The 12,829-nt window shown below is 32.3% G+C and overlaps 1 protein-coding gene across 1 annotated transcript in view; it reads left to right on the top strand.

The window, feature by feature from the left end:
- LOC129225057 (histone-lysine N-methyltransferase MECOM-like) overlaps positions 1-12,829 on the top strand; it is a 204,105-nt gene that overhangs the window by 69,949 nt on the left and 121,327 nt on the right. The window contains exon 2 of the mRNA XM_054859603.1: positions 9,814-9,948. Within this exon, the coding sequence (XP_054715578.1) occupies positions 9,814-9,948 (135 nt within the window). The remainder of the gene's footprint in view (positions 1-9,813; positions 9,949-12,829) is intronic.

Below are 12,829 nucleotides of genomic sequence, written 5' to 3'. Positions count from 1 at the left end.
TACCACCACTATGTTGCGGATGTCAATGACACAAGAGAATGTTGACACCCAGTATACTAACGGATATCTAGACCCTCACGATTCGAAATTGCACTAGGAGTTTAACTTTGCCGAGAGTGCCCGTGCTAAACAGGCAATTAAGAAGGGATCTTTAACACGCTGCTTTATCATGCGACATGGGCGCTGACGATTTTCTGCATTAGGCAGACATATCGACTGTACCGTGGGTTTAGAACCCACGACCAAAAACGTACGACTTTAACTCCCAACTAACACCTCCAAATAGACTAATGTAAGAAATAAATACATTAAAAGCCGAAATAATGTTTTTGTTTTCTAAATTGTGCTTTAGTTTGGCTGGTTATTTTGGGTCTTTTGGCGCAAGAGTCGTTATAAATACCGCACATTTAAAAAACTGTATAAACACTATTCGTATAATTTGAAAAACTTCAAATTACATTGCAATATCAAAGAAACACTGTGAGGAAATGAAAGTGTGATTCATTTAAGGGGGAAAAAGAAAAAAAATCAATCATAAACCTCCGTGAAAATGTTTGAAAAATTCATATCTCTTTAAGATACTGAAATAGCTGTATTTTTCATGTATTTTTTAAAAGGCAATGCAGGATATTAATATTAAATAAAAATAGTTTTTAATATCAATTTAATTGATATATTTGTTGAAAGACACGGACATTATATACACTCCTCTGAAAAGCATTTTTCAACACAAAATTACAACATACAGAAGCATAAACATGTATTTAATTCCTCTTTTGTGCACCGTGTCGTTGTGAAATATATCCTTCTTAAATTAAGTATTTTTAATTCTCTAACAACGGATAGATTTTACGAATACGTTCAAATAGCGAAAAAAGTTGTCTCCTATGAATAGGAGCAATCATTTTCTGATATGAAATTTTGAAATTTTGCTTTTCAGCATTTTATCCATGCACAATTGATACAATCAACTGAAAGCAGCACATAAAAGATTCCATTATTCCTTTAAAATGTTTTTGGAACGACATTCAATAACATATATTTATTGTAATTACTTTTAATGAGAAATCCCTGAGATTAAAATAAGTGTAACAAACGCACTTTAAGATCTCTTTATACATTGATGAGAGGAATTTATTAAAGATGTTTTCTCGTAATGAGATGAAAATACGATGAGTTTTCCCATCAAAGCTGGAAATATGTTTTAAACTTTTTTATTTGTCGTTTCTCCTAAGAACAGTAGATATTTATTAAAAAAAAATAAATAAAAAAGAAGAAAAGAGAATAAATGAAATATTTACGCAAACAGCAATGTGGGAAGTTCTTTTCGTGAAAGGTTCAGTTCGTTGTGTGGCCAGAAATTTATAATTAACATCTCAAATGCTGATAAAAGGCTATTTTCAGAATATCGAGGCATTTATTGTGTACAACAAAGATTTTTTTTTGAAATTCCAGTAGTATTTAATAGAACGTGAGACAACATAAGTCATTTATGTGTACATATCGTGTGGACTATCATTAAATACCACCTTATTCACTAGAGCAGCATTATTTATCATCTCAAACCTAATTTCTAATTTTTCAAAGGAAAAGGGAGGTTTAGTTTGTGATATGAAGGGTTTTTTTTTTTATTTAACACGCTTTTATTAGCTTCACCTGTATGTATGTATGTATGTATCTTGTAACGGAATCTTGCAGCTCAAATTTCGCCCACTTCCTGCGATCGGATTCTTTTGAAATTTGGCACGCGACCTCAGACCCGATGACAATGCAATATTCTATAATCAAATTAATTAATTAACTCTTTTTAATTGTTAGTTTCCTACAATTTTAATCAATATTTCGGCATAAATCCAACAATGTGAAAAAAGAAAAATTTAAAAAAATACATTACAAAATGCTCGCAAAAATTATTTAAAAATATCTACAAAAACCTTTAATTTTTCTGCATCAGACAAAATTTGTCCCAATGTTCTAAGGTCATTAGAACATGAAATATAATTGTTTTTAATTAATTTCATGCCAAAATTTAGGTAAGCCTTCAATTGGAAATTCAGTGCTGATCAGACCATTGTTGAACAAAACTTTTATTCAAATGCATCTCAAATTTTCAAAGTAATATAAATGTGATTTCCGCAAACATACATCGATGACTCACAGTAGGGTCCCCTTGTCTTAACTTTAAGATATTACCTCGCACTCGTTTTATAAATAATTTCGTCGCCTGATAATTCTCCAACATAAGACTAAAAAACAGAAAAATAAAATAATAGTTTAAAAAACTAAAAAAACATGCTTTCGTAGCAAAATGAACTAAAAAGTGAAAAATAATCTTTGGATGATAGTAGTTGATTAATCACTTAATTTTAATGTAATACAAAAAAGCGTGGGGGGCTTCTTATCAGTTGTCTTGAATTTCTTCCATTTGTTGTCCAAGCAAAAATGTAAATAGACAGCACCCCACGCTTTTTTGTATTACATTAAAATTAAGTGATTGGTCAACTACTATCATCCAAAGATTATTTTTCACTTTTTAGTTCATTTTGCTACGAAAGCGTGTTTTTTTAGTTTTTTAAACTATTATTTTATTTTTTTGGAAAGAACTATTTCTTGGAGAAAAATAAGTCAATAAAATTGGTAAATGACCTTACTGAGCTTCTACAATCAATATTTATTAACGAAGTCAGAGAAAAGAAGCTGTGATCAGGGAGCTTATAAAAAAACTTTAGAACAGTAGGCCAGACACACTTGTAGAGCCCCATTGAAGTGCAACCGAAGAAAGTGCTGTGGATGTGCAACCACACGACTTTTATGTCATTGCATACGCTACAGGCTAAGCAACACTGAGGGTGTACCTAAACGAAGAACTACGAGTATATAGCAAAAAATGGTTGTTAAGAGCCAAACCTTTATTCCCTTTGAAAAGGACTTTTAATTTTAAACATCATGGTAAACAAATTAAAATTGTTAGCAGTAATTTTTAAAATGGCCCATAATTCCCCCCTCCGGGCTTCATTGGCCTATTGATAAACCAGGCCCTGATGGCTGTGACAAAACTCGGCTGTTAAAAACGTCAAATGACGACTGTTACTTTGATTCTTTTAGGGGAAAGCCTGAATATACTCGGAATAGGGGGGGGGGGGGTAATTGGTTTCAGCATTGAGTGGGCTTGATGCTGTCTCCAAGAGGGTTAAATTTAGTTTCTGAAAAGTTGCTGTTTGAGAAGTGAACTTGAATACGTTCAGAAATGCATACTGTTGAAACTCTAAGAGAATATCCTGGACAAAGCTTCGACTAACTATTGTCTCCAGAAGGAAAAAAAAAGTTTAAATTATTAATAAAATACTTAATAAAATTTTTGATGGGATGGGCAGTGGGTTTTTCCCTTTTCATTCGGACGTTTCTAGCTGGAGGTGTATGACCTAACTACAATAGAACTCAACGTAAAATTCTAGATCCCAACCAACGCATAGAAAACTTTGCTGCCATTTGAAAAAAAATTATTTTTACAAAAAGCCAAAAACCTTCTTTACTGACTAAGTTCTGTTTGATTAAGAAGAATGTCTCGAACTTTTTGAATGCTTCCTCGGATGCAATCTTGGCCACAAAGAGTTCCTCCTCAACTTAGCTCCGGGTGCCTCAAAAGAATCTTGAGTTTGAATCAAATTTACGGAAAAAGTCACTGATGGGAAATTATAGATCCCGAAACAGTGGAGGCGGTCCCAGAAAGCGGCAGGTACTCGTTTTTATTAATCTCATTATCTTTTTTCCCGTTTTGTTCGGAAGCATTCGCCTCTGTTGCCACCTGGGAACTAATTCTGAGCAGTTTGATGAGACCAGGTAAAGGTGTGGCTTTGCAGAAGTTTTCCGCTGTTCGCATAGGGGAGGCAGTTGCATTTGAAGAGTTGTCAGAGGCACTTCGGGCGTTAGTGGTGCGAGTGGAAATTGAATTTAGAAGGCAGACGATTATTTTATGATTTCAGAAGGATTCCATGCGGTAGATTTTAGCCATAGATTCATAATCAATGCGCAATACTGCCGTGGGAAGGTAAAGGGCAGTATCTGCAGAAATGAGTTTTTTGAGATATTTGACGAAACGCGTTTTGGATTCTATACTAATAGTAGGAAAATGTTGGAATTTGACGTTTTTTTCTTGCTTTCTTTTCAAGGGGAAACAAATAAGAAAACTTGTACAATAAAGCTAAAGTACCATAGATGACAGAAATGCAAACAAATGAAAAATGAAAAAAAAAAAAAATAAAAATAAATAAATAAATAAATAATTAAATAAATAAAACTGTTGAATGTAAAACAAAACAAAAAAAATTTGCATTTTGATCTTCCGGTAAAGAAATTGAATTTATGAGTTTAAGTTATTACACCTTAAAAAGTAACAGTTCCTTAATGCCTTAAAATTATTTATAAATAACTACCCGGCCAAAATGTCATTAAACTTGTTTGACACTACTTGGACATCTATTTAAAACTGTTGCAATAATTATGTTAAGTGATACATTGAATAAAAACAAAATATTTTGAAAAAGAGAAATGACATTATTAAATACTTATAACAGTAACAAAATAGAATACAAGTTACTACTTGCCTTATAAAGAACTACGTACTTAGCACAATTCAAATTCTCCAAGGACTGCAGCGAGTTGGGAAAGTTTGGGAACCCCTGATATATAGTAATATTTACAGCAGATTTTAAGTATGTCTAATATGGTGCAGTAAATATAGGGCAATAATCTTTTAGCTTTTCCTCGTACGAAACTGCCACATTTAATGAGACACTTCACAGCAGAAAGGCGCCCTAAACCCGCAATAAAGTTTTGAAATCATGTGGAACTTTATACCTCAAAATGCTATGCATTTATTTTTATCAGACTATTATTTTATTGTTCTTAAATTGTTAACTTTTCATTACATCTTATATTCTTATTCTCTGTAAATCTAAGATATCATTTAATTTTATTTTTAAAATCTTTTACAAATGTTTTATTCAAGTATATCTTTTTCTTTGTAATCTCTCCCGAAAGTAAACATTACATATTTTTTCCCAACAAATTGCCTCGAAAAAACATTCGTCAACTAGAAATTCACTTTAAATCTATTTAAAATAACAGTTACAGATAAAATATATTACACAGAAACTAGGAGAGGCCTGCCATTTTTCAAATATTTTTACAAGGTATTTTTATCTGTTGAAAGCTTTTCCAACTCTTCTTAATCCACAAGAAACACAACATTGAAAGAAAATAAACGGAACGGCACTGATGGCCATTTTTCAAGTAACCTTATTACTTAAGATTACGCTGGTAAATGTTTCTTTACTAATGCTTCAACTTGTCACCAGCATACTTTATTTAATCCTTAAGAACAATTACATGAATCTTCTTCCCCAACCTTTCTTTCTATTTGAGATTACGGGTCGAGTCATGGAGGTTACCATTTAAATTCTCCAGTAACCATCCTCTCCAGTAAAGAGCAACAGCAGACAGATTTCGGCGAGATTAATGCGTAGGAGTAGGTAGTGTTCTAAATAGAACGTGCACTATTAGCGGCTTCTTTTTAAGAACCTGTAGTTGGAATGTTGCGCATATTGTGAGTTCTTTTAACGAGTTTAATATTTTGCTACATTTGCAGTGCCGAGTTTAATATCAAATCATGTTGATTCATGTTGCGCATATTGTGAGTCCTTTTAACGAGTTTAAAATTTTGTTACATTTGCGGTGACGAGTTTCATTTAAAATCATGTTGATTCATGTTGCGCATATTGTGGGTCCTTTTAACGAGTTTAAAATTTTGTTACATTTGCGGTGACGAGTTTAATATCAAATCATGTTGATTTATGTCTCAGTTGATCTCTGTCTCAGAGCAATTTACAATTTTAGGTGAAATACTTTCGAAGTGCATTCAAACAGTATTGGAAAACGCCATCTATGATTTGACAATTAACGAGCATTTATTATTATTGTTTTTTTTTTCTGGAATCAATATTTAATTTACTAGAAAATCGCCTGTCAAGGTATGACGGGTGAAAATTACTTCTATATTTAAACGAAGCCATTGCCTGTTTAGTGATTTTTGATAGTTGAAATTTTAACCCAAACTCCAGCAGGTAGCGTTCATTGCTGACCCCTTTTTCGTTTCATCATTCTCCTAAAATTGCAGTCTTAGCATTAAAACAGTTAAGATGCCGAATCCATTTCCGCCTGATCAAAAAAAAAAAAAAAAGCATTTCTTAGCATGTCAAACGCTGCCAAAAAATATCAAATTATAAACAACCTACTCAATTTTTTTGTGCTTCAACAACGAAATAATGCCGCCACGCATGCCGTGGCACGAGTTTCATTGTTGATGACGTCAGCGTAACTCGATCAGTGAATTGGATATTATAAATATGAGGATTGGACTCAATGTGTTATTTACGATTTTAGCATAAAACTTTTTCAAATTACAGTTAAACTGTATTCAAATATTTGTCTTACTGTTAGCTTTTATTTATTTTTTAAATGACACTCGAAGATCTGTATTTTGTGTCATCTATGAACTGCTCGTTGATTTTTTTTTCCCGTGGGGAATGTTCGAAGATCAATTTCACGTCTGCGTGCTGAATTAAAAAAAAATAATAATAAAAAAATAATAATAGAAAATAGTCTTTACAAAAGTACTCAAATCTCTTATCTAAAAAGAAACAATATTTATTGCCGAACTTATTGCAACTTTTAAATGAGATTCCGCACAAATTGTTTCTAGACGTTTTTGCAGTTACACTTTCAAATTAGTGTAATAATTTTTAAATTTCAAGTCTTGACGACGCTTTGACTCCAAGGGGGAATAACATTTCTCGATTTTTCTAATGAAGATTAATGAAGATGAACTAAACGAAAAAATAACATAACCAAGAGAGCTACTAAATTCAGTTCACGATAAAACTTACAGTGCAAAGGTAACATGATTCAGTATTTGACGAACCATTTTCGTATCGTCTCATTATTTCATTAGGAAAATAAATATTTTCTCTATTTTTCTTAAATAAATTGAAAACGACATGATTCGCAAAACAAAACGTTAGAAACCAACTAAACAGCCGAAGAAACTGTAATTGATCTCACACCCGTTTAGATAAATTATAAAAAATTGCTTCGTAAAATGCAAAGTTTTATAAGATATATGATGATTGCTAAGAAGTTTGAGTATTTTTAACAAGCTTTTTATCTCGAAGTTTTGGTATTTTTTCCTCAAAAGAACTACTTTGAAGAGCTTCATAAGTCCCGGGGGGGGGGGGGATTTTTTAATTCATTTATTTAATTATTTTTACTGATTTATTTTTAATTTAAATTTTTTATTTCATTTTATTTTTTGTTCTGTTTAAATTTTATTTCATTCATTATTTAGTTTGTGTGTGTGTGTGTTATTGGCGTAGTACAGAACTTTTCTAATGAAATAATAATAATAATTATAAATAAATAAATAAAAATAATTTAAAAAAAATTAATTTGAATTCAAGATGACAAAATTCAAATTATGTTTTTCGCAATCACGAGTGTGTGTGTATATGTAAGCCTGTGTGTTTGTGTGTGGGGGGGGGGGGTATGTGTGTGTGTGTAGGTGTGTGTGGGGGGTATATGTAGGTGTGTGTAGGCATATGTGTTTGTGTCTCTGTGCAGGTATGAGTGTGCGGGTAGTTGTGTGTATGTGAGTGTGTAGGTGTGTGTATATGTGTTTGTGTATGTGTGTAGGTGCATGTATGTGTGTGTAGGTGTATATATGTATATGTGTGTAGGTGCGTGTATGTATGCGTGTAAGTGTAGGATATTGACGAAACCTGGAGACGGTTTTCGCTAGAGGTGCAGCATTGTGAGGAGCCGGTCGACGGTGATGCTGCGGAGGGTGCTGGTGGGAAAAATCAAAGGAACGTCAAAAACAGTCAAATGAAAGCAATAAGCAATCGTGATTGCACAAAAATAAATAAAATAAAAAAGAGAGCTAAAAAATAAAAAAGGGAAAAAAGGGTTGAGAAAAATTGAGGGGGGGAGGGGGGGAATAGGCACCGCTGATGAGTCCTTTGTATTGCTATAAAAACTTCATGGTTACCACTGTTGACTGCATCATGAGATCAACACAAGTTCAAAACGGAAGCGTAAAATAACACACAATTTGGAAATATGTTTGCTTAGATAAAATTTTTCATCCATCGCGAAAGCAAGCGTCCTGCGTGGGATCAAAAGGAAGGCATTAATCTTTCCATAGGTAGGCGTATTTTATAAATAGGGCATGCGCATTAAAGCGAGTGTCACTGTATTTAAATCGAAACCGAAAATCTAACCTAACATTAAATAAAAGATTCAACGGCGTTATACGCCCTCCTCTTAACAAAGTCCGGCTTTTTTGGGATTTACAGTCATTTGGGTGGAATATTTTCCTTTAATTCCAAGCAACCATAATTTGATTACGAACTTCCTGAAGCTCAGTCATTTAAAAAAAATTAAAGTTTGAAATAAGGATAATTGTCTCTTTTATGCGTCGATTGTTTCGTAATATGCAAAGGGTATAGTGATTAAAAAAATAGTTTTCGTTTTTTCATACACTTTAAGGATTTACTTTTAATGTTGCTTAGCTGGTAGAAACAATAATAATTAGTTTGAGAAGTACTCCTTGATAACAAAGCAGTTATAACTGCGCGTAGTTTTTTTTAAAAGAGCATCTTATCAGTCTCGTTTGGGTGCATGTTCGTTTAATGGTAGGTCACAGTTTACAAAAACAACAAATTTCTTTAAAGGATTTGAAAAAAAAAAAAAAAAAAAAAAACCACAGTTCAAAAATAACAAATACATTTTTTAAAATAATTTTTAGACATTACTTGTTTAGATACTCTCTCACATATACATCATATATAAAAGCTATGGAAATTGGCGGAACATGGAAAAACCTTGGAAGAATTCGGATAATTCAATCATACTATTGTCTGAAATTAGCGATCCAAGATAAATTTCTGCAAAGAGTGTAAAAGAACTTATTTTTGCGAGTCCGTCGTAATCGCGAAAATGTAAGCATCTCGAAATATTTAAACTATATATATATATATATATATATATATATATATATATATATATATATATATATATATATATATATATATATATATATATATATATTTATATCACTAAAAGTATATTTTCATAAATAATTCTCGATCCTGCGGCAACAAAAGTGACAAGTGGGTTCACTTAACCAGCAAAGCAATCAATCAACCCACACAACATAACGCAACTAAAGTGCTCCAAGAGGATCGATGCAACAATAGTTAATTGCGGCAGCTTCCTTAAACGTATGTATTTGCGAAAAACATGGACCGATTTTCGGGCACAAAGGAACTGGGCAATCATGCCTTTCGAGTACCCCTTCTCCTTCTAAGTAGTACTAAAATATCCAATGAAACAAAGCAAGATTAAAATAAGAACTCCTTTTACTAAAATTTAAAAAGTTCTCTGCGATTGGGACGTAAAAGACTTGTTAGATACAAGTATTTAACAATTAAATGTGTCATTTTTTCCCATCAGTGTCCTACATTACTGCTGAAACTAATATTAGTAGCTCAATTAATGCTCCTTTAAGGAGATAATTACGTCTTTATCTTGAAGAATATATCAATTGTTTTCCTGATATAGATTTTTTCAAATATATTGGAATTTTTATGCCCTCTTTAATTGTAAAGATCCAGGAAAATGTTCCAGTTTACCTACTATAAATAATATCGTGATATCACAATAAGCAAATCACTATACAGATCATTTTGTGTCTTACAGGTAGTCGATGAACAAGGAACTGTGAAAGCATGGGTGGATACATTGGCCGTCAGGGGTGGCCAATGGACGACATTTCTTCGAAAATCCGACAACGTCCAGTCTCGAAATGTTAGCCCCGTGTTTTACGGTGGACAGGTAAGCTACTTGACAATTTTTAAGTATATTATTTTCCAGACAACTGGTGGTACACTATTCTATAATGAGTTCAACTGCTACAGTTGATTTTTTGGGATGGACGTAGATGAGTTTGTCAAACGGGGCTAAAATTCTTAGAAGGTTTCTTCAGCTTGTTGATAATTTACTTTTAAAAGGATTATGAATGTAATGTAATAAAGTCTTGTATGGAAATTTTTCGAACGTTGCAATTGAAAGGGAAATCAGGATTCCCTTGATACTCCTAGACGTAAATTAACTGTTTTGACTGTTCTCGTGTTTGCCTAGTATTAGGTCACGGACCTAATATCATGGGTCATTGTTTGTATTAAATCTTGAACGTTTTTTATTTGGTCCTGAATGAGTAGTATAACATTCTGGATGCTTAGTATTAGGTTTCAGACACTTCGATGCTTTTCTGGTTGCTTCGTTTTAGGCCATGGATATTTCAAACTAGGTCCTGGATGTTTCGTATCGGGTCCTAGATGTTTCATAACAGATTTTGGGTAGTTGGCATAAGGTTCTGGAAGTTTCATACTAGAGTCTGAACTTTTCGTATTATTTTCTGGATATCTTCGGCCCTCCTGGATATTTCAAACTAGGTTCTGGATGTTTTGTATCAGATGCTGGATGTTTCGTATCAGGTCCTGACGTTACGTATCAGATCCTGGGTAGCTGTCTTTAGGTTCTGGAAGTTTAATATCAAGTTCTGAACTTCTCGTATTCGGCTCGAGATGCTTCGTATTATGCCCTGCGCGTTTTGTATTAAGTTTTGGAAACGTCTGCTTTACAAAGTTGTTACCAACCATAGTATTGGTTTAAGAATTTCAAAGCTGCTTACTGTGATTATTTTCTGATTGGACGTAAGGACGTAAATCTTCTTCCCTTTGATGCTTAGTGATACTTCAGATCAAAATACTTCAGATCTGTTCTTTAGACAGTTAGTACTCGGCTTTCACAGATGGATCAATAATAATGAATAACCTAAGGTACGGTAAAAGTTTTAAAAGGTTTTACTTAGGAAAACAACTAGAAACATTCTCAATAATTTTAAAAAGCAGTTTAAATTTCAGTGATTGTGCAGTTTCTAGACGAAAAAAAAAGGAGAAATTATTTTTCGCTAGCATAGAACCATAATAGGTTAGAAGTTTTCAAATTTAACGTGAAACTGGCAATTATTTCGATTTATCCTTTTTCGAATGCTGTAGATTACCTGTACTTTTCACGAATCTTAATAAAGAGAAATGTTTTGACAAAAAAGTTAAAACACAAACTCTTTTGTTTTCACTTAAAAAAAAGTCATTTATGTAAATTTTGTCGAATATCAGAGTAAAATCTAACTAGTAATAATGTCGTGATAGTAAAAAAAACAGCGTATGTAAAGTAATTTTAGAGACACTTTTATTTGTTTAGTGGCAACTAAATAAAAATAAGATTTTCACACTATTCCACCATATGTAGCACAAAAATTGTAGCTTTGTCTCGGTCTGTTCAGAATAGCAAAAACTAAACAGAATTTATTATGCATTCTAATAGCAGTTCATATTTTATTTCCCCCCTGAATTTACAACAAGACATAAGGAAGTGGCGAAAAATTTTAGAACATTAGGGATAACATTAAAGGGTGGAGACTTCACATTAGCTTATCAGTTTCAATAACTCTGATAGAAGGAAATAAAACTTTAGTGTAGTCAAACAAATAGTTATCTATCAAAGCAGTTTAAAGCGTCCGAATTGCAGGAATGTGATAATAAATTAAACAAATAAAAGCCAACTTAGATGCAGTGTTCAGAAAAATTTTAATGTATATTTAAAGTCATAACTTTTATTTCTAACTTTATCCTCGTTGTTTCTGTTTTTAGATATATGAATATCCAAAAACTGGATGAATTGTTGCTCATGAAGCAGTTTTCAATCAAGTAAAAAAATAAAATCGTAGTTAGCTAATCTGCCCTTTTAGTACCAGTTATCGCTAATCTCTCAATATGACTGAAATTTAAAACTTAATTTAATACTAAAATATTCAAGTTGCTACATCGATTCCTCTGATATTATGAGGAATGAATGTAACAACTTGCCTTCCATTCCTCTTATATAACGAGGAATGAATGTAACAACTTGCCTTCCATTCCTCTTATATAATGAGGAATGAACGTAACAACTTGCCATCCATTCGTCTTATATAATGAGGAATGAATGTATCAATTTTCTATCCATTTCTCTAATATAATGAGGAATGAATGTAACAATTTGCCATCCATTCCTCTTTTATAATGAGGAATGAATGTAACAACTTGTCATCCATTCGTCTTATATAATGAGGAATGAATGTAACAATTTTCTATCCATTTCTCTAATATAATGAGGAATGAATGTAACAACTTGCCTTCCATTCCTCTAATATAATGCTTTCCTCAAAAAAAAAAAAAAAAAAAAATAATCATGCTTCTTAATGCATTTCTGTAAGGGAGGGGAGGGGGATAGTATTTCTTCTGAATTCTTTCGAAGAAAAAATCTTTTTTTTTTCTTTAATCCAACAGCACTCAGTGTGATTATTTATGAAAAGCTTTATTTCAACTATATAAGGACACACACTGCTTTCTAATGATTCTATTTTGAAAATTTTGTCAAGAGACATAGTATTTGATCTTTCTTGAGTGGACTACAATTCCTCCGGAATGTTACTTCATAGTCAGTTTCTCTATATGTTTTATACATAGTTAGAAAAAAATCACTTAATTTTTCCTTTAAATTAATTTGAAAATTAATGGCTTACGTAAGTAAGTTTCGACTTCTGATCTCGCCAAATATTCTCAAGCTGTCGTATAAAGTGATTTTTATAAAGTTTTCTTGACTCGGCGGG

Source organism: Uloborus diversus, chromosome 6 (assembly GCF_026930045.1).
Source record: "Uloborus diversus isolate 005 chromosome 6, Udiv.v.3.1, whole genome shotgun sequence".
NCBI classification, from domain to species: domain Eukaryota; kingdom Metazoa; phylum Arthropoda; class Arachnida; order Araneae; family Uloboridae; genus Uloborus; species Uloborus diversus.
The sequence above is the reverse complement of the archived record's forward strand: the minus strand, read 5'-3'. Positions and strand labels throughout refer to the sequence as shown.